Genomic DNA, 17,980 nt, shown 5'->3' with positions numbered 1-17,980 from the left:
ATTAAATTGAAATGTTAAATATATATTAAATTAAATGTTAATTAAATGTTATAAATGTATATATAAAATGTATATATTAATTAAATGTTAAATATACATTCAATATTAAATAGTATGAAATGTTTGGCATATTAAATATATTCTATATTGAAAGTATATAAATATATAAATATATATTAATAAATATATTATATATATTTTGTTTATATATAATTATATTATTTATATTAATTAATAAATAAATTGATCTTTTTTGATTTTTTTAATGATCTTTTTGAAATTTTAGGGATATCCAAGCTGTTTTATAATTAGCAATTGTTCTAAAACATTAAGCACAGGTTTTTAAAGGATAACACACAAGCACTACACAAGTCTTTAAACAACTGCTTTATCTTCATCAAAAGCCTGCTTCTGAGATTTCTCAATCAACAGAAAGGTCTCAACAGCTTTCTAAATCCTTTTCTGAATAAAAATAATTGAAATAATTTCTGCAGAAGCTTCACAATTTGGCAATGACATGCAAGCAGAATCTGGTAACCTGTGAGCAGAAAATCAGACAACTTACTAATAATGGATTTCAAACTCTGCTCAGTGGTGTGGTTAACATTTGCTTTTAACAAACTGTAAGGAAATACTCTGTGATTCTCTGATAAAACAAAAATGTCACAGAACCTGTTTTTCTCTTTCGGGTTTTGATGTCCACAACCACAGCCCTGTTTTTCTCAGTGAAGTGCTTCAGGATGATCACATTGTGAGGCTCATTAGCATTGTCCATGTACACAGAACGAGTGCCCATACACAGCACCTGGAACAGCAGCAGAAATGCAGTTAGCATTTGGAATATTAATTTACAAATACACAGCCATGTCTTCTATTGGTTACATTTGCTTATTCTTGCTATTGTATTTCATTGTATTGCTTATTCTTGCTACTGTATTTTATTGTATTGCTTATTTTTGCTATTGTATTTTTTAGCTGAACCACTGCTTGATGCCTGGTATTTGCTGCTCTTTAGAAAATGGAAGTTCAAGACTATAAAACAAATGCCTACAATAACCAACTTAATGTTACATAGGCATTGTATCAGTTATGAACATCAAGATGGAGAATGGAGAATGGATTGTTTTGCTTGTACAGAAGTCCTTTTAGATACTGAAACAAATGAAGCTGGTTTGCTTGTAGCAGTTATAAGCAGCATCCAAAGAAATGCCAGGCAAAACCAGCTCATTATTCTTCATTAGATCACTGTTAATTATGCACTACAGGAAAGATGTGAACTCTGACACACATCTGTCACTGTCATGTTTTCTGGAAAAATCCCCTTGCCCAGGATTCTTCTCCTGGGAAGCTTAGAAGCCTCAGAGAAAAAGAAAAACAATATTATCTCATTTGCTTCTCCTGTGTTTTGCTCATGTGGAATGTGTTTGGAGATTGTTTATCCAACATGTGAATTGTTTTGACTTAATGACCAATCACAGCCAGCTGTGTTGGACTCTGAGGAGAGAGTCATGAATTTTTAATTAACTTGTTAAGCCTTCTGTCAGTATCCTTTCTCTATTCTTTAGTATAGCTTTAGTATAGCATTCTATACTATAATATACTATACTACAATATACTACAGTATACTATAATATCATAAAATAATAAATTAGCCTTCTAAGAACATGGAGTCACATTCATTCCTTCCTGCCACGGGGAACCCCAGAATACACCACACACATCAGGTTTTGAGAGTTTATAAAGGTTGTCTCCAACTGATGGAACGTGTATATTTAGAGACGCCTAAAATCTTTAACCAATTCTGTTTCCTTTAGGACTGCCAGACCACTTACCTCAGGAAAGCCAACCAGCACCAGCAAAGTGAAGATGTTGGTGTGCTTCAGCTGGAAGGGCAGCTGTTTAATGCAGTGGTCAGTGAAGGCAGCAATGACATGGTGCCACTGTGCTGAGGAGTTCAGGGCGCGCAGGATGTCGGCCATGGAGCTCGCCCAGTCCAGCCCCACCCGGCTGCAAAGCAAGAGCAGGCTGTGTTAGGAGGGCTGAATGCAGCTTACCTGAGGCTATTCCTCCTCAAAACAGCATAGCACTGCTGATCTGTCACAGCTGCAGCTTTCAAATTGTTAAAGAAATGATTTTCCAAATACTCGAGGCTTTCATGCCAGCTGACACATGAATTCTGCTTTGTTTTCTATAGAGCATAAATATTATTCTGCTTTCTGAGAATAAGATCCCAAATCAAGTGTGCCTGAGCATTGCCACGGCTAACTCTGAATTTTAGTTTAGAACTCAGAAGTTTCTGTTTGCATGGCAGCAAGAGGTTTATTTCCCATTACATGACCACCTGCTCACTCTTGGAATCACACAACCTACAGGGATGGGTCTCTTACACTAAAGTCAGTCTGGTCTCTTACACTAAAGCTAGTTTTTGAGAAAATCCTTTCCCTCAGCTTATGCTCTGGATATTCTTAAATTTTGTATGCTTTTCATAAATTTAAAAATTATGAAAATCATTTCATATGCTTTTCTAATTGTTTATGAAGCTTTCCTCTAAAACACAATTACAATAAAAAATAAGTCACATTTAACAGGCATGACATTAATCTCAGAATGCTTAAAAACTCTCTCAGGATCTTCCAAATCTGTCCTTCTCTGCTGTTTCCAGTGCAATATTACTATAAAAAAACCTCTCTCTCAAATACTCTTGCATAGAAGAGCCAGATCCAGAAGCCAGCACTGGTGATAGTTATGTGACACACCCTCCTCCTTTCCCAAGTTACACAAGAGATTTGTAACAATGTGAGAGAATGAGTGTCACAGAAAAAGTAAAGGACTGTAGTTTTGGCTTTCCTTGTAGTTTCCAAACCTCACTTCCTCCTCCCTGACATGCTGTGGAGGTAAGCACAGGAAATTAGGCCACTCTTCAGCAGCCAGCCTTCCCTGGAAGGAAATTAAAATTCCCACTGCAACAAAGGCTGCAGATGCTAAGCCCTTTCCATGACCAGAGTACAAGTTTAATTACCTTCTTATTAAAAAGCCTCTATGAACAAGGCATACATGAAAAAAAATTACTTTTCAGCAGAGATTAACTGATTGGGTTAAGGTAAGAAGCACCTGTCTAAACACACAGCTCCCAGACTGAACAGAAGATGAGTTGTCTTCCATCCTTCTGGCACTGCAGACCCATCTCCTGGTACAAACAAATTATGTTTGGCTGAAAGGATTTTAGTCACAGCAGCATCCACTTCTGCAGGCATTAGCCTGAGGATTAACTGGCCCAGGAGTCCCAAGGTTAAATGATAAGTTTCATTCAGGTGGCCAGCATTTGAGATTACAACATGAAACATCAGTGGAAGTATTTGTTCTAGGTTGATCAGAGACATTGTGGAGCCCTGTGGAGAGAGAAAAATCTCAGTGAGGCAGGGAAAGAAAACAAGAATTTTAGTCAAAGTCAGCACATGCAAAAGCTTCTGTTCTGAAGGTCTTTCAAATGGGACAGAAGGAATTAGAAGCTACATTCCTATTTGGTTATTGGCCTGTTAATGTGACTATGATAAAAAAATCACTAACATGACCATAGATTAAACTATGCTTAACAGCTAAGACTCTACTGCACAGATACATTAAAGTTCCCTTCCCTCTCCCCCCACCCAGGAACAAGCTCTTACATTCCTTAGTGCTGTCAATGTCTGAACACATTCTAATTCACATTTCATAAAATGTAAGCAACATGGGTCCATACCCCACAGTTAATTCCTAAGAATTTTATTCATGTTATTTGTGCACATAGAAAAAAACCCAGATGGAAGTAAAAAGAACTAACTGATTTGAAAGGTGGTAACATAGCTGCCAGCAACCCCAAAATCCTCTTCTGAGAGCATTCAGCAAAAACTTGTTCCTGGCTAGGTATTAAAACCTTCTCTGTTGGTTTTGGGGTTGAATCCTCTGAGATGGAGTCACCTGCTTTGTAAATAAAAACAAAATAAGAAAATCCCCTAAGAGACATAAAAAATAAAATAAATAAGTGATAGCTTAATTTTTATAATCCAATGAAATTATAGAAATTATAAAAAAGAATTTTTACAATTTGAAAATGAAGTCTTTATAAAAGTGTATAGAAAGAGAAGGTAAAGAAATTTATACCATCTAGTAAAATATATATAGGACAGTGCTGGACAGATCCATTTAACTTTCAAAATTCTTACAATCCCAATCTTTAACAGGATAAGACACTTATTTTCTGCTCCAAGTGCATCAGAACACACAAGTGTGTTAGATCAACAGGGACTATTATCTCCATACATGGATAAATACTTGTGGAAATCAACTCTGATTTCCAGACTCCTTTAAACAGACTGCAAGGCATTGGCTCAAAGCAATGTCTGGCAGGTTTTCACAACGCAGACATTTGAAAATATGCAAAACTGGATTAGGAATAAAAAGGACAGCTGTTTGTTTGCAGATGAGTAGATATTTCTGTGACAGGGAAAATGAGAAATTATTTTTTACCTGTTGCAGGAACATTCCCATCCACAGTCAAGTCTGACTCTTGTCTCACAGCAGCTTTCTTTGCAGAGACAGCTTTGGTTTCAATTTCTTGTTTTCCTGCTTTATCTTCTGCAGGGGACTGGATTTCCTTGCGAGTATCTCCTTTCCCCTAAAAATAAACCAGAAGTATTAAAAGATTAAAACAAAATGTAATACCTGCAGGAACAAGCATGGAAAGAATTCAGTCATCTGCACTTGACAAACATTTTTCTTTGAGTATCAAAACCTTCTACTGGAAGAATTTCTTGATGTATTCATGTTTTAAGTTTCCGTACAATTAAATTATGTTCTTTTATTTTGCTCATATCTCCCTACATAGAATTATTACACTGTAATAGTTTTAAAGACTGTATTAAATTGTAGGAAACTCATATTAATACTCAAGCAAGAGAAATGACAGCCCTTTCACAAAGGACAAGACAGGCTCTTTCCTGCAACACTTTTGTCAAAATCAGTTCAGAACAAGAAGTTTTTGATCAGCCAGATCTAATGAAAAAAACAACTGTGTCCTTTCCCCCCCAATTTTTACCCACAAATGGAATAATTAATATTCCTTATTTCCATCCCACATTCAGAATAGGATGTTTAAGCACCTGAAGACATTTAATATCAGATCACATGTGTGATATCAGGGGTCTGGAGGTAACAGCTACTCACACTGCGATGCACCAACGAGCCTGGGTTGCATTTCTCATCTCTTCCCCTCCCTGCTCTATCCCCAGGGTGACTTTTTGGAGCACTCTCTGTGGGAGGACTGCCTGAAACAGTGCCCTTCTCTGAGATGGACTCATCTTCTGGTAACATGCAGAGGAGAGCTAAATTTTTCAGTCCTGGAAGCAAAAAAGTTATGAAAGTTATTTAGCTGTTGAGTGGCAAGACAGATAAAAAGCAGAACTTAAACACTTTAAAAGAGAACTGCAAACTTCTTAACAATTCTTTTGAACATTAACTTAATCAAAAACATATTTTCTATCAAGCTCATATAATTATGCAGTTCCACTGAATACTAGTGATGGACAGATGGTGACATCTTCCACCTCAAAGATGCCATTGGGGCAGAGGTCTTAATTTAAGAAAACAGTAGAGTGGAAATTATGAATAACAAATGACGTTTGTTTTATTTTTCAATATTCTGACCACTTGCAAAACAGAACTGTATATTGTAAACAGATTAATTAATGAGTAACAGATTATTGGTGGTGGTGGTATTTCAGTTGTATTAGACTGCTCCCAAAAACTACCAGAAAACTTATTTGAATTTTAGTCTAAAAATTTTGATACATTCAAAATAGGACCCTATTGTATAACCCTATTTTCTGTAGTAGGTCTTTGTTCACAGAACCCCCAATTTCCAGACAAATGAACACCACTGCCAGAAATTTATACCACAAACACAGTTTAAAACCTCTTCCCATGAGATGCAGAACAAAAAACTTTCTCCACCAAGTCATTTGCTGTCCTTCAGCTGTCAGTGATACATTACTAAAAGAAGAAGAAGCTGTATTGACTGATCCCTTTACAACAGCTAAGATGGAAAAAAAAACATCCAGAGACTTGCCAAGTTGTGTCCAATGTTTATGTTAGCATAAAATTAGTTTTCTCAAGTACTCTATTTTCCATGTTCCAGCGACCCTGAACGACACTTGTTCTACATTTGCTTTCTACATAAACAGTTATTCTCAGTGAAGTACACAGTAGCTTCCCCTTTCCTTTGGAAACTTTCAAGTCAGTAACCACAGCCATTTGTGACACTTGTAGAAAGCATTGTTCAGAGCTGACTCACCTTTTCCGTGCTGCGCTTTCATCAGGCAGTCCCCAATGAGCTGAATGCACTGATGCTGCAGAACCCTGGCATGACTGAGGACCTGAGGATCCAGTTTCTCTCCTTCTACTTCCTCCCCATTTGCCAGGTCTGCACTGTAGAGGGTCAGGGCAGCAAAGAGCAGCCAGGAGTAGTTGTGGACATAGGGCTGGATGAGGCGCTGGCGGTCGCTGATGCGGATGGTCACCATGGGGTACACCGTGATGCTGTGGGTGGGCAGGTGGCTGCAAGGACAAGGGACACATTTAGGAATGCAGCTTTTGGTTTTTTGCTAATCAACACAGTCAGTCAGTCAGTCAGTCAACACAAAATACCTTCAGAGGAAAACACTTAAAACCCATTGCTTTCAATAGCACAGCAATTTCTTGCTTTATGTATTAATCTTTCCACGAATGAAACGAGTGTAGAATGGTTGAAGAGGGAAGACTTTGCATGGGTAGGGTGTTGTCTAGAAGCTGATACTGCAATAGGTTTCTTACTGGCATGAGAAGCATGTGTGTCATTGAAGATTTTTAATTGCTGTGCTATTGAAATGTGCCCTGCCAATACCTTTTCCTTCTCTCCAAGGAGCTATAAATTTGTGGGAAAGGCTTGTAGCCACAGTGCTTGACACCAGAGGTCATAACATTTTTAATACCTATCAGAGTATTTCTTTGCATGATAGCAAAGAAATTGTTGTTTTCCACAGTAGGGATTGTCTCTTCTGTCTTGTCATACAGGACTGGTAGTTCCTTCTGCAGCTTTTCAGCCATATCCAGAAAACAACTGCTACCAAGTGACTTCAGAGGTTGAGGCAAGTTTCCAGACATTTTTGCCCAAGTGAACCTATATTTGTTTCTCCAAAGGACACCAAGGAGATGTTCTGGTGTCAGACACAGCTTTATAGGAAGCACCATGTGAATGACTGACTGTATTTAGCTACTAAATATTGTCTTTCTGCCACATGGGGAAAAGTAAATCACATTTTTAATACCTGTCAGAGTATTTCTTTGCATGATAGCATCCATAGCAAAGGTCAAAGTCATCACAAACGTTGCAGTTCATTCTCCGACCTATGATAACTCCTTGGCAGTGATCACAGGCATATTCCATATTCACCATTTCATGGTCATCCTCATGTCCTTCAGGTTTAACTCCACCTGCAAAGAAAGACTTCCCTGTAAATCTTTTTGACAAAAGACCTTTCCTAATTTCAAGTTCACATTCATACTAGGGAAAGAACAGTTAAACATTTGTAAAGAACCCAGGAGAAAAGTGTTTGACTTTATTTTGTGTCTAATTGTCCTGGGTTGCAAGATTGGGTTGTAAGATGTGAGTTGGGGTGTGTGTTCTATCCCCATCTGTCAGAGCTGGGGCAGCTCTCTGCTGTCCATGGGGCAGTTTTTTCTTTATCTCTGCCACACCAACCCTCCCTCCAGCAGATCTCTGCTGTCCATGGCCACTGAGTGTCCCTGCAGGGCTGATCCAATGCCAGCATCCCATGGGGAGATGCTCCGCCCAGGGGAGGAGCCAAGCATTCCTGCCTGGATCCAATCTGAGCCTGGCACAGCACAGCAGCCTTTGCCCCCTGCACTGCCAGAGGAGCAGCTTTCTGCTGCCCTGCATGGCCAGAGGGAGCCCAGGCCCATCTGCAGCAGCCCTGGAGCTGCAGAGGAAAACTCCCCCCTTGTGCAGGATCCCTGCTGCAGCAGAGCCACAGCTGGCACTGCAGGAGGGCTGAGCCCCCCTGGGATGGGGCTGGGACACCCCCTGACACACAGGGGCAGGGACTGCTCTGACAGGGTTGTTTTGTATTACTACATTTTTCTATTTTTATTTTCTTCCCTAGTAAAGAACTGTTATTCCTATTCCCATATCTTTGCCTGAGAGCCCCTTAATTTCAAAATTATAATAATTCAGGGGGAGGGGGTTTACAATTTACATTTTCCATTTCAAGGAAGACTCCTACCTTCCTTAGCACACACCTGCCTTTTCAAGCCAAGACAATAACTTCCAAGATACTGTTTTGGCTTCAGATAGAGGGTTTTGAGGGGTTATTTAGTGGTGCTTACCAAGGAAACAGGTTTTGCACAGATCCATGTCATTGCACTGCAGGCAGCGGTACCGATGCCACGGTGCGATTTCATCACAGCCATCACAGGAAATGTCTACGTTCAACAGGTCACAGTAACGAGCCACAAACATGTGCATCTACAGAAATAAACCAAAACAATTTACTTGAGTATTGTTTTCTGACTTTCACAAAGCTTCAGACACAAAGCAGAACATTTCCCCTGCCAAAAATGAATCGGGATATTTTAATCATTTTAGACTCTTGAAAGTCTACAGAGATCCAGCTAATGAAAATTAATAATAAACCAGATTCCTTTCTGCCATTTAGGCTTTTAAAGGTCTCTTATTTATCCCTTCTGCAGGTAAAAATACAAAACATGAGGTCACCTTTCTCTGTTTCTCTGGGTCAGCTTGAGCTATCTTTTCATACCAGGTCTCAAACATTACATCCTGACATTCATCCATCCATTCACAGTTTTGCTTGTAGTCTGCAATTTCATCTTCTTCACTCCACTGACTAAAAGAAAAGCAAGCTTAAAATTAAGGTTGAATGCTATCAGGCTTCCCTTTAATAAAGCTTTACTTTTTAATGAAGAACAAAGTGCTGTGACATGCTAATGAAAACAGAATTGTGAGAAATCCCATTCACTCAGTTAATAAACGACCATACAGACACCTGCTTCTTGCTTCTGTGACATGTTCTTAAATACATGTGGGGACCATAATGCAAAAATCAGGAAAATCTACTCTTACAAAACAGCTTTTGGAATGCTGACAGATCAGATCAGATGTTTTAAGATTTTCTGGCCTTCACATTTGCTCAAGTTTGGCCTTCACATTTGTGCAAGTACAATTACTATAAAATTGCCAAATGAAGGTGTTAAAAACATTTGACATTCATCAAGGCAATAAACAGTATTATATACCTCCTGCTACACTGCTAAACAAGCAAAGTGTTCCAGCAGTAATCAGGCTGAATACTAAATTCCAATAGTTTTTGCAAAAACTATTGAAATACTGAAATTTCAATACTAAAATATTGACTTTTTTGCTGAATACAGCCAAGAAAATTGAAATATTTCAGATAAATCCTTGGATACTGACCAGAATTATGCCATACTTGTTAATAGTCCCCTTACTGCTTGTTCCAGCAGGAAGTTCAGGAACCCTCCTGGGCAAAATGGAATCAATATTTAGCAGCATGAGAAAGCTGCATTGCTCCTGACTCACCAAATGACACTGTCATGGATACTGATGTTCTCCTGTGATGTTGTCATGAGGAGCTGTGGTAGCTGAATCTCAACAAAGAAGGAAAGATCACTGGGCTCCCAGCTCATGTCCAAGAGGTGCAGGAGAGCTGTCTGCACACAGGATAAGGCAGGAAGCAATGACCTAAATAAAAACAAAAGACATTAAAATGTGACAGTTCTAAAGGTGACCTAAAGTTGAAAGACCCAGAGTCGAAATTGCGTGGGGAGAGGAAGGGTAGAAAAATCCCTACACACTGATTTTCAGGCTTTACTGTGCATTAAAGGAACTCTGTGGCAGGAACTCAGGTTTATCAAAGTATTCAACTTAAACAATTTATCAAGTACAAACGATGGAATTTGAAAGAAAGACAGTTTTCCTTCTGGATTCAGTTAAGATCAAGCCAATGGTGTTGTCTGAGCATTAGAAAGAGGTTTTGTCTCTGCTCTTATTTGCATTTATTTGCATTTGCAGGAATTTATTCTGTTTGAAACCTTTTTGACATTTTCACTTGAAACTGAACAAAGGACTTGAAAGTTATTGTCAGAGACACTGACATTATAGCCATTAAATTTTTCTCGGACACCTGGCTATAAGTCCTCCAAAATCTAACCAGAATGTTGCCAAAATATGAGTTTTAACTTTAAAGCATGGCTGCAGATTACCATGTTTCTTGTGGCATTACCCTTGCCCAAGTATTCCATGATAAATTTGCTATTTCTAGTATTTTACTACTAAGTTCAGAGACACACTGCAGAATTGTAACTACAAAATGCAGTAAGTCAAGTTTTTAACACTGGTAAGTTGTTGTGCTTTCCTTTATTTCCTAATAAAAAGCCAACTTGGCATTTTTGATCACAAGATCAAAGTTCCTCATTTAGTTCTGTAAATAATGGAAAGTAAAGACAAAATTAATGAAGACATTGAATGACAAAGAATAAATTACAAAGGAGGAGGTGTGGAGGAATGCAAAAAAAAAATCACATAAATAAAGCAAGCAATGTACTGTACCTGTCATTAATTGTACTGAATCCCTTCACAGAATTTACCAGGAACAAAACAAGCTGATAGTAGGACTCTCGAATCTCTTTGTGCAGCTCAGCACCACAGCCTTCCAAGTTTCCAAAGTAGCTGCAAATTAAAGAGTTATTTTAGTAGCCTAAATTCACTGTGATACTTTAGGTAGCATGATTTGTGCAAATTATTCAAACAGACCCTTTTTAACCCCTCTCCACAAGTGGGAAGGATGTTAAGTTTTATTTAAAAATGCAGTCTAGAAGTTTCAAACAAAAATGAAAGAATCCTGTACCAGGAATCAAAAGTGAAGAAACAGAACAGACAAAAAGAATATTCTCATGGCACTAAGAAGAGAACACTCCTTTAAACTAAAAAGTTGCTTTATGAAAATCTAATCAGGGTCTTAAAGGAAATCAGTGCATTGGAAGATGACCACAGAAAGCTCCTGACAAGTGAGAAGCCAAGAGACAGAGTTGTGACAGCACCAAACACAACACAAAAATCAGAGTTAAACATGTTCATGGCATGAACTGCTGTGCAACTAAGTCTCACTTGAAAATAATTATTAATTTTTGGGGTTTTTTTAATGAAGTACACAAGATATACCTACTAGCCTGAAAACTAGCCTCAAGTCATATTTTGATTATCCACATGCATTAAAAACCAGAACTTTCTACTCATGTCTAATACATGCTGGAGGAACACAAGAACTAAGACAGTCAATCACATGGCTGAGATTTGCCTAAATAATTACTTACTTTGTAAAATCTTTCTGACAGGCTAGCAGTTCAAGGAGAAAAAGGACACAAGGTGGGTGAAAGCAGTGTGGCTGCCCAAGAGAGTCCAGGCACTGGCGGATGGTCTTGAGCACTTCCAAAATACTCTGCCCTTGGGATTTTCTCAAAGCAAGAACCTTTAAAACACTGAAAGCAAAAAATATCAGTGAAAGCTTCAAAATACTGTGCTTAAAACAACACAAATAAAAGAATAATTCAAGAAGTGCCTGACTAGTTACACAATTGCTTTGTATCTGAATTTCCAGCTGTATTTCAATGTATTAGTTGGAGTGAGTGATGAAGCTTTGAACAGAATTCAGCTCTTCCTGCACGACTCCATAATCTAGAGCCCAGAACAGACAAGCTGAGAATTGGAAATCTCTATTTTGATTTATATTTTCAGAATAACAGGTAATTTAATGAGAGCTGCAACTTGTCTCTATTGGTACCAAGGATTGGTAATAGTGATACACCATGTCCTTGCTTTTGTAGAGAAAAAGCAAAACACCTCTGCAAACACATCTGAGAAAGCAAGACAAATTGCCAAGTGACTGTTTTTTACATTCTGTTCTGTGTGATGGAAGCAAATGAAATGAAATAGTACTCTCTGAGTCTCTACATCCTTGTGAATAACTGAAGTTTGGTACATAAGTCTGACAACTGTTTGTATACAAAATATTCTGCCATATTAGCTTGCTGCTAAAATATTTTATTCCACCTGAAGAGGTGTGAAGACAAGCTTCTGTATATTATAACTGACAACATTCTCAATTTGCTTACCTTTCGTGTGAAAGTGACTGATCCTTAATAAAGTCTAAAATGCTCTTCAAAATAGGGTATTTTTCCTTCACAGTAGGCACAGCCCTTGGCTCTTCCATTGACCTGAAGGACAGCAGCCTCAGTCTGCCACGGCCCAGCTGAGACTTGCGGGTGGGAGTGGAAGGAGGTGATGACACATCTTCCTGCTGGGAAACTGTACCCTCAACAGGCTTACTATGAAATGCAGATGCAGCTTCTGCTTCGTGGAGGTGTGGAATTTGTTTAACTTTCAGATCAGACTGTGATGCTTGACCTGCCTCTTTTGAAACAGGGTGGATTCCTGCAGTGGATGACACCGAGGGGGCTGCCTGGAAGTCCATGTCCACAGCTGATCCTTGTCTTTGGCACTGATCACTCACATACTGCTGGGGATCATCCATGTCTTGGCCTTCCAAACTCTCTGAGGCACAATCTTTTGTATTTGCTCTTATAGGCAAAAAGTTCAGTAACAAAAGGCTCTTCTGCACACAGAGTTTTGCTGCAGCATAAAGATTGGAAGAGTTAAAATCACGACAACAGAACAACAAATCTGCTGTCTTATGCTTAGGAAGAAAGTGATTTATCTTATTTCTTCTCAGTTGAGACAGATAGAAAATACTGTTTTTCTGGTTTTACTGATCATGATGCTATGGGTTGCTTAAATTCAGATTTCCAAATGCTAAATCTGAATAATCACACTGAACCATATGAAGTACAGAGTAGTCAGTGAGAACACATTTTGTTCTAATAACATTCATCTGCTGTCCTAACATCAGTTAAATATGTTAAGAAGTATCTACAACAACAGATGAATCTAAGTTCAGAACCAGGTGACCTGAGTGAAAGGTCAGTCCCTGCAGAACTTTCTTACTGTTTTCTGCAGAGAATAGCAAAACACAATCCCAGATAATTAATTCAATGTACATTGGGTTATCTCTTAAGGTATGAAAAACTAACCCCAGCTGCTAACTTACCTTTCACAGCAAAAATAATGCCTTCAGGTTTATAATGCTTTCCTAAGCTACCTGGAATGCTCACACATACAAGGCAACACTCACCAAGAGTTTCTGGGTTCACCTCACTTGCTTCTGTGTTCTGCTTCTCCTCAGCATCATTTCCCCTCCCCATCAGGGATTTCTGCTTCATTTCCAACTGCAGACAGGATGTTAAAATAGTTAAAATATGATTCTCTCTGTGCCTCTATACAGCAAGGCAGGATGAAGACTGTAATGACTGAAAGGAATTTAATCTCAGGAATAGATGACTGTGGTTACTATTCCCAACTTTGCAGAGCAAACCACCCTGGAGCCTACAGGAGCAGCACCTGAACTGTCAGAGCAGTAAAAGCCTCACCCTGAGCTGCTCAAGCTTTGTAGGCTGAGGCCATTCCCTGTCTTGTGATGTGATGTGCACCAGTCCTCCAAGGAAAACAGGTTTCTCATTTACCCTCAGCACTCAGGAAAATACAGACATCTAGTTGTGAGATAAAGTAATCCAAAAATATGTCACCCCCCTAGCAAGCTCTGTCAGATGCAAACATCACCTGCCATGCAATGGGTAAAATTACTCATCTTAACATGCATCTGCACCCATTGTAACTCTAGTACATCAACCTGCCTGGAATTTAGGCAGAAAACAGGAGGGAGAAAGTCACAAGACAATGGATTGATGTCTAAGACACACTTCTTTCTATGATATACCTCAAAAGAAAACAACTGCAATGTAAGAATCTTTCTAATTTATAACATACATTCTTGCTAAAATATAACACATTTCTAATTAATTTAAATTTGATAGCAAATCTAATTGATTTTCAGTCAAATTCAGTCCTTACTACCCATGATGACAAATCTGGGGCTGAGGGAAGGAGAGGAGTGTAAAGATGCAATTAAACATTTAAGTCAAAGTTTCAAAGTTAACACACATTCTTTCAAAGTGAAAATAGCTGATGGATAATAACTGTTCCATCCTAGTCCTTAACACTGCATTGTAAAGTACTAAAGTAAATGACATTAAGAGAGATCCTCCTGAGTGTTCTTACCATCCATATTCTAATGGAATCAGCCAGGGAATATACTTGTGCAAACTCATCACTCAAAGGCACCTTGCCTCCACTGTTGACTGGAAATGAGAGAAAGAAGAGAGTCCTGTTTATTTACAGCTCCATTTTTATACAACTGCTTAACTAAAATTATGCTACAGCCTTCCCTTCATCTCTTAGTCAATACTTGGAATTACACCTGTAAGAAAAATAGAGAATAAACCTGCCAACATTCATATGGTTAAATACACAAACTGCACCTTGACTGATTTATTTACAGAGTTAATTTACGAGTAACTTTCTCATCTCTTCCCAAAATTGCTGCCTGAAGCCATGGAAAATAAAATCCTTCCTTATGCATGCAATAACACTGATGCAAACTTATCAGAAAAATCAACAAATGCTTAACAGTAACTTAAAACTCAATAGTTGTATTTGTTTTCTCTATGAATTTCTGGAATGGACTTTCAAGAGCAATTTGCAAAAATTAAAAATCTGACAATTTAGTTTCTATTCAAACTGCCCTGACAATGACTATGGAGAAAAGACATTCTTATTCAGTCTTCCCTCTTCCATGCTCCCTTTCTAATTTTTCTCCTGTATTCTTTTCAGCATCCCCTCTCCAAATTTCCCACAGCACAGGTGAACATGGATCCTGAAATTAGCCTGTCCCAGCAGATAAGATACTGACAGAACAGTGGGATAGATTTCTCAAACACTCATTAATATTTGTCCAGTTTTCAATGTCACTCAGAAAATTAGCTCAATTGTCAGACACAGACAAAATGACTAAAGGCAGTAACCATATTAGTCATCAAATCAGCCTTTGTGTCAGTCACTTTTACTCATAACTTCACAGCTCAAAAAATAGCTCAATCATTCTATGAAAATGTAAAATGTTTAGTGTCAAAATTATGACAAAAAGTGAAAACCTAAAATGAAATCCTTCAAAACCAAGTAACATCTTATTATCCAATACTTCAAACATATCAATAAATTTAAAGGAAGGATGCTGTAAGTCAAAAAGTTCCTCATTTTACCCACTAAAAAATACATAAATGGTAATACAATGGCCAGTAAGTCAAAAGCAAAGCATTATCTTCTATTGGAAAAAAAAATAATTCTGAGGATGGCAAGGCTGATTTCCACAGAATGGTATTTTGGGAGATAACTCACACCTCCTCCAACCCCAACAGTTAATAACAGAAGTTGCTGCTGGCTTTTTAGAAAAGGTACAATGTAGAAAATGATCCAAGAACCTCTAATAACTGGAGCCACACTGTTCTGAATTAAAGCCCCAGAGGACATCACTATCCTCTTTAGGTATAGCTTTATAGAATAAGAGCTTCTGATGATTATTATTTTGCCAGTGCCCTGAAGACAAAAATATATGTTGATAAAAAATAAACACTCTAGAAAGAAAGCTTACCTAGTCTGTCTAAATGATACCTTTCTACAGAACATCTTTAAATTGCCCCACTGAACTGATTTTTAAAAGTTATTAACTCAGCTGTAAGAGAGCCTTTTACAAACTGTAAGTCTTCATTATTAAGATAATCTAATAATATTAGAGTTACCATATTTTTGAAGCTTCTCAAATAAATCGGGAGTGAGATACACCAAAGCAGCAAATGTTGAGTTCACAGCTTGATCAACAGTAGGACCAGCAACTATATCTGTCTTTGGGGTCTGTTTTTTACATGCCTGTATAAGTCCTTTGAAAAGTTCAGATTTTTGCCCACTGAAGTCCTGGGCAGGATCTGATTTTGCAAAGTCGATAAGAAAGTTACGGCAGACATCGTGGGGAGAGCTCCGAGCCTGCAGAGAAAGGTGGAATACATCAGCTGCAGTAATGCCTGAGAGAAACAGTGCAATCCTAATTCAACCTGCAATTTATCCACTGCACCTGAGCAAACTGAGCAATAAAACACACCCCTGCACAAGGTGGGGAGTCAGTGAGATCATCTTCAAAAGTCTCTCCTGTCACTGTCATATTTTCTGGAAAAATCTCTTCGCCAGGATTTCTTCTCCTGGGAAGCTGCGAAGCCTCAGAGAAAAGGAAAACAATTCTTCTCTCATTTGCTTCTCCTGTGTTGTACTCATGTGGAATGTGTTTGGAGATTGTTTACCACAGGTGATTGTTCCATTGGATTCTGCTGTGAGTTGTTTTCACTCTTTGGCCAATCAGGGCCAAGATGTTGAGACTCTGGAGAGAGTCAGGAGTTTTCATTATTATCTTGTTAAGCCTTCTGTAAGTATCCTTTCTGTATTCTTTAGTATAGTTTAGTATTGCATTTTTTTATATAATATATAATATGATAAAATAATAAATTAACCTTCTAAGAACATGGAGTCAGATTCATCATTTCCTTCCTGCCACAGGGGCCCCTGAAATTACCACACTCTCACATTTTACCCCTTGAAAATACCACTCTCCAAACCATTTGATGATCCCATGAAAATGGAAATTATAAAGGGTACAGAACAACAGTTTCTTTCCCCCTTGGTATTTGAATCCAACAGCACAAATGACCCAAGTTTAACACAGGAGTGTGTGCTTAAGGGCATTCCAACTCCATAAAGCCAATCCCTCTGTGATCCACAGGGATTTCATGCCAAGGGAACACAAGCAGGGGCTGAGTGGGTACCTCGTTTTTGTCTTGGTGTTTGGCACTGCTTTGCCTGGCTCCCGGGAGTGCCTCAGGACACAGCTGATGCCTGAAGACAGGTTTCCACAGAGGAGAATTAAGAACTGAGGTTACTTTCAAAGGAGGCAAGTCTGCTTCACTACCTAATTCTGCAAAAAATTCAGAACAGACCATTCAGTTAGGAAATAACTTTCTTTATTTTTACAGATTAATGCAAATAAGAAATGTTAAACATCCAGTAGGGAAAACAACTGACAACAAACTCACAACAAAAAGTTAATGCAAATAGACTGAACAAGTAATTTAACAATGTTCTCTATTTTTCTAACATGGTACAGAAAACTGAGGTACACTCCTTCATTAATGGCAGCATCAGTATCTTATCTTATAATGACAATCAATATCTTATAGTGAAGGGCTTTAAATCAAACATTTTCACTGTATAACTATAGCAATTTTCTGATTTAAAAGAGTTTAAAAGCTATCTCTCCGACTAAACACCTAATTTGTCATATGCAAGTATGCTTATATTAAAAAAGGAAGAAAATATTCTAAAACATTTCACCTAGTTCCCTGAATTCACAGGTAAATAGCTGTCTAATTTTCCAAGTTAAATATGGAGCACCTGATTGGAGCAAGAACTTTTTATCCCTATTTAATTTCCACAAAGTGGTGGATGGATTCAGATTTAGGAAGCTAGAGATAAGTGTTCTTGCTTTCAAACTAAACAATGAAGATTTTAAAAAAATTATTTATTAAAATTTAATTTACTTCATGGCCGAAATCTTCATGGCCGAAATCCGAAGTGTACTTAACTACTATAATTAACCAAACTTAATTTGTGACTTCACATCACATTCAATATCAAATGCTTATGTGAAACTTAGAATCAGATGTATCCTAAGCCTTGTTAGTTTTTCAGTTTGCTGGCCCCATATTCACACTCCCTATGTGGGGTGGATGACAGGGAACAATTTTAAATGGGAAAAAAAAAAACATACTACTTCATAAATGTAATTCAGCTTAGTAGGAT

General features: G+C 38.1%; 1 protein-coding gene across 2 annotated transcripts in view; it reads right to left on the bottom strand.

Annotated features, from left to right (window-relative positions):
* Window positions 1-17,980, bottom strand: part of ZZEF1 (zinc finger ZZ-type and EF-hand domain containing 1) — a 61,072-nt gene that overhangs the window by 16,031 nt on the left and 27,061 nt on the right. The window contains exons 25-42 of one of the 2 annotated variants that reach the window (XM_059486707.1): window positions 16,948-17,096; window positions 15,877-16,117; window positions 14,300-14,379; window positions 13,317-13,410; window positions 12,241-12,757; window positions 11,443-11,607; window positions 10,679-10,798; window positions 9,650-9,811; window positions 8,807-8,936; window positions 8,419-8,557; window positions 7,341-7,506; window positions 6,329-6,591; window positions 5,203-5,375; window positions 4,507-4,654; window positions 3,821-3,960; window positions 3,112-3,389; window positions 1,833-2,007; window positions 673-805 (exon numbers count right to left, since the gene is read on the bottom strand). In XM_059486707.1, the coding sequence (XP_059342690.1) occupies window positions 673-805; window positions 1,833-2,007; window positions 3,112-3,389; window positions 3,821-3,960; window positions 4,507-4,654; window positions 5,203-5,375; window positions 6,329-6,591; window positions 7,341-7,506; window positions 8,419-8,557; window positions 8,807-8,936; window positions 9,650-9,811; window positions 10,679-10,798; window positions 11,443-11,607; window positions 12,241-12,757; window positions 13,317-13,410; window positions 14,300-14,379; window positions 15,877-16,117; window positions 16,948-17,096 (3,273 nt within the window). The remainder of the gene's footprint in view (window positions 1-672; window positions 806-1,832; window positions 2,008-3,111; window positions 3,390-3,820; window positions 3,961-4,506; window positions 4,655-5,202; window positions 5,376-6,328; window positions 6,592-7,340; window positions 7,507-8,418; window positions 8,558-8,806; window positions 8,937-9,649; window positions 9,812-10,678; window positions 10,799-11,442; window positions 11,608-12,240; window positions 12,758-13,316; window positions 13,411-14,299; window positions 14,380-15,876; window positions 16,118-16,947; window positions 17,097-17,980) is intronic. The other variant, XM_059486708.1, reaches the window with a different exon arrangement.

This window comes from Ammospiza nelsoni, chromosome 21 (genome assembly GCF_027579445.1).
Source record: "Ammospiza nelsoni isolate bAmmNel1 chromosome 21, bAmmNel1.pri, whole genome shotgun sequence".
NCBI lineage: Eukaryota > Metazoa > Chordata > Aves > Passeriformes > Passerellidae > Ammospiza > Ammospiza nelsoni.
Note: the sequence above shows the minus strand (reverse complement) of the source record. Positions and strands in the feature narration are given on the sequence as shown.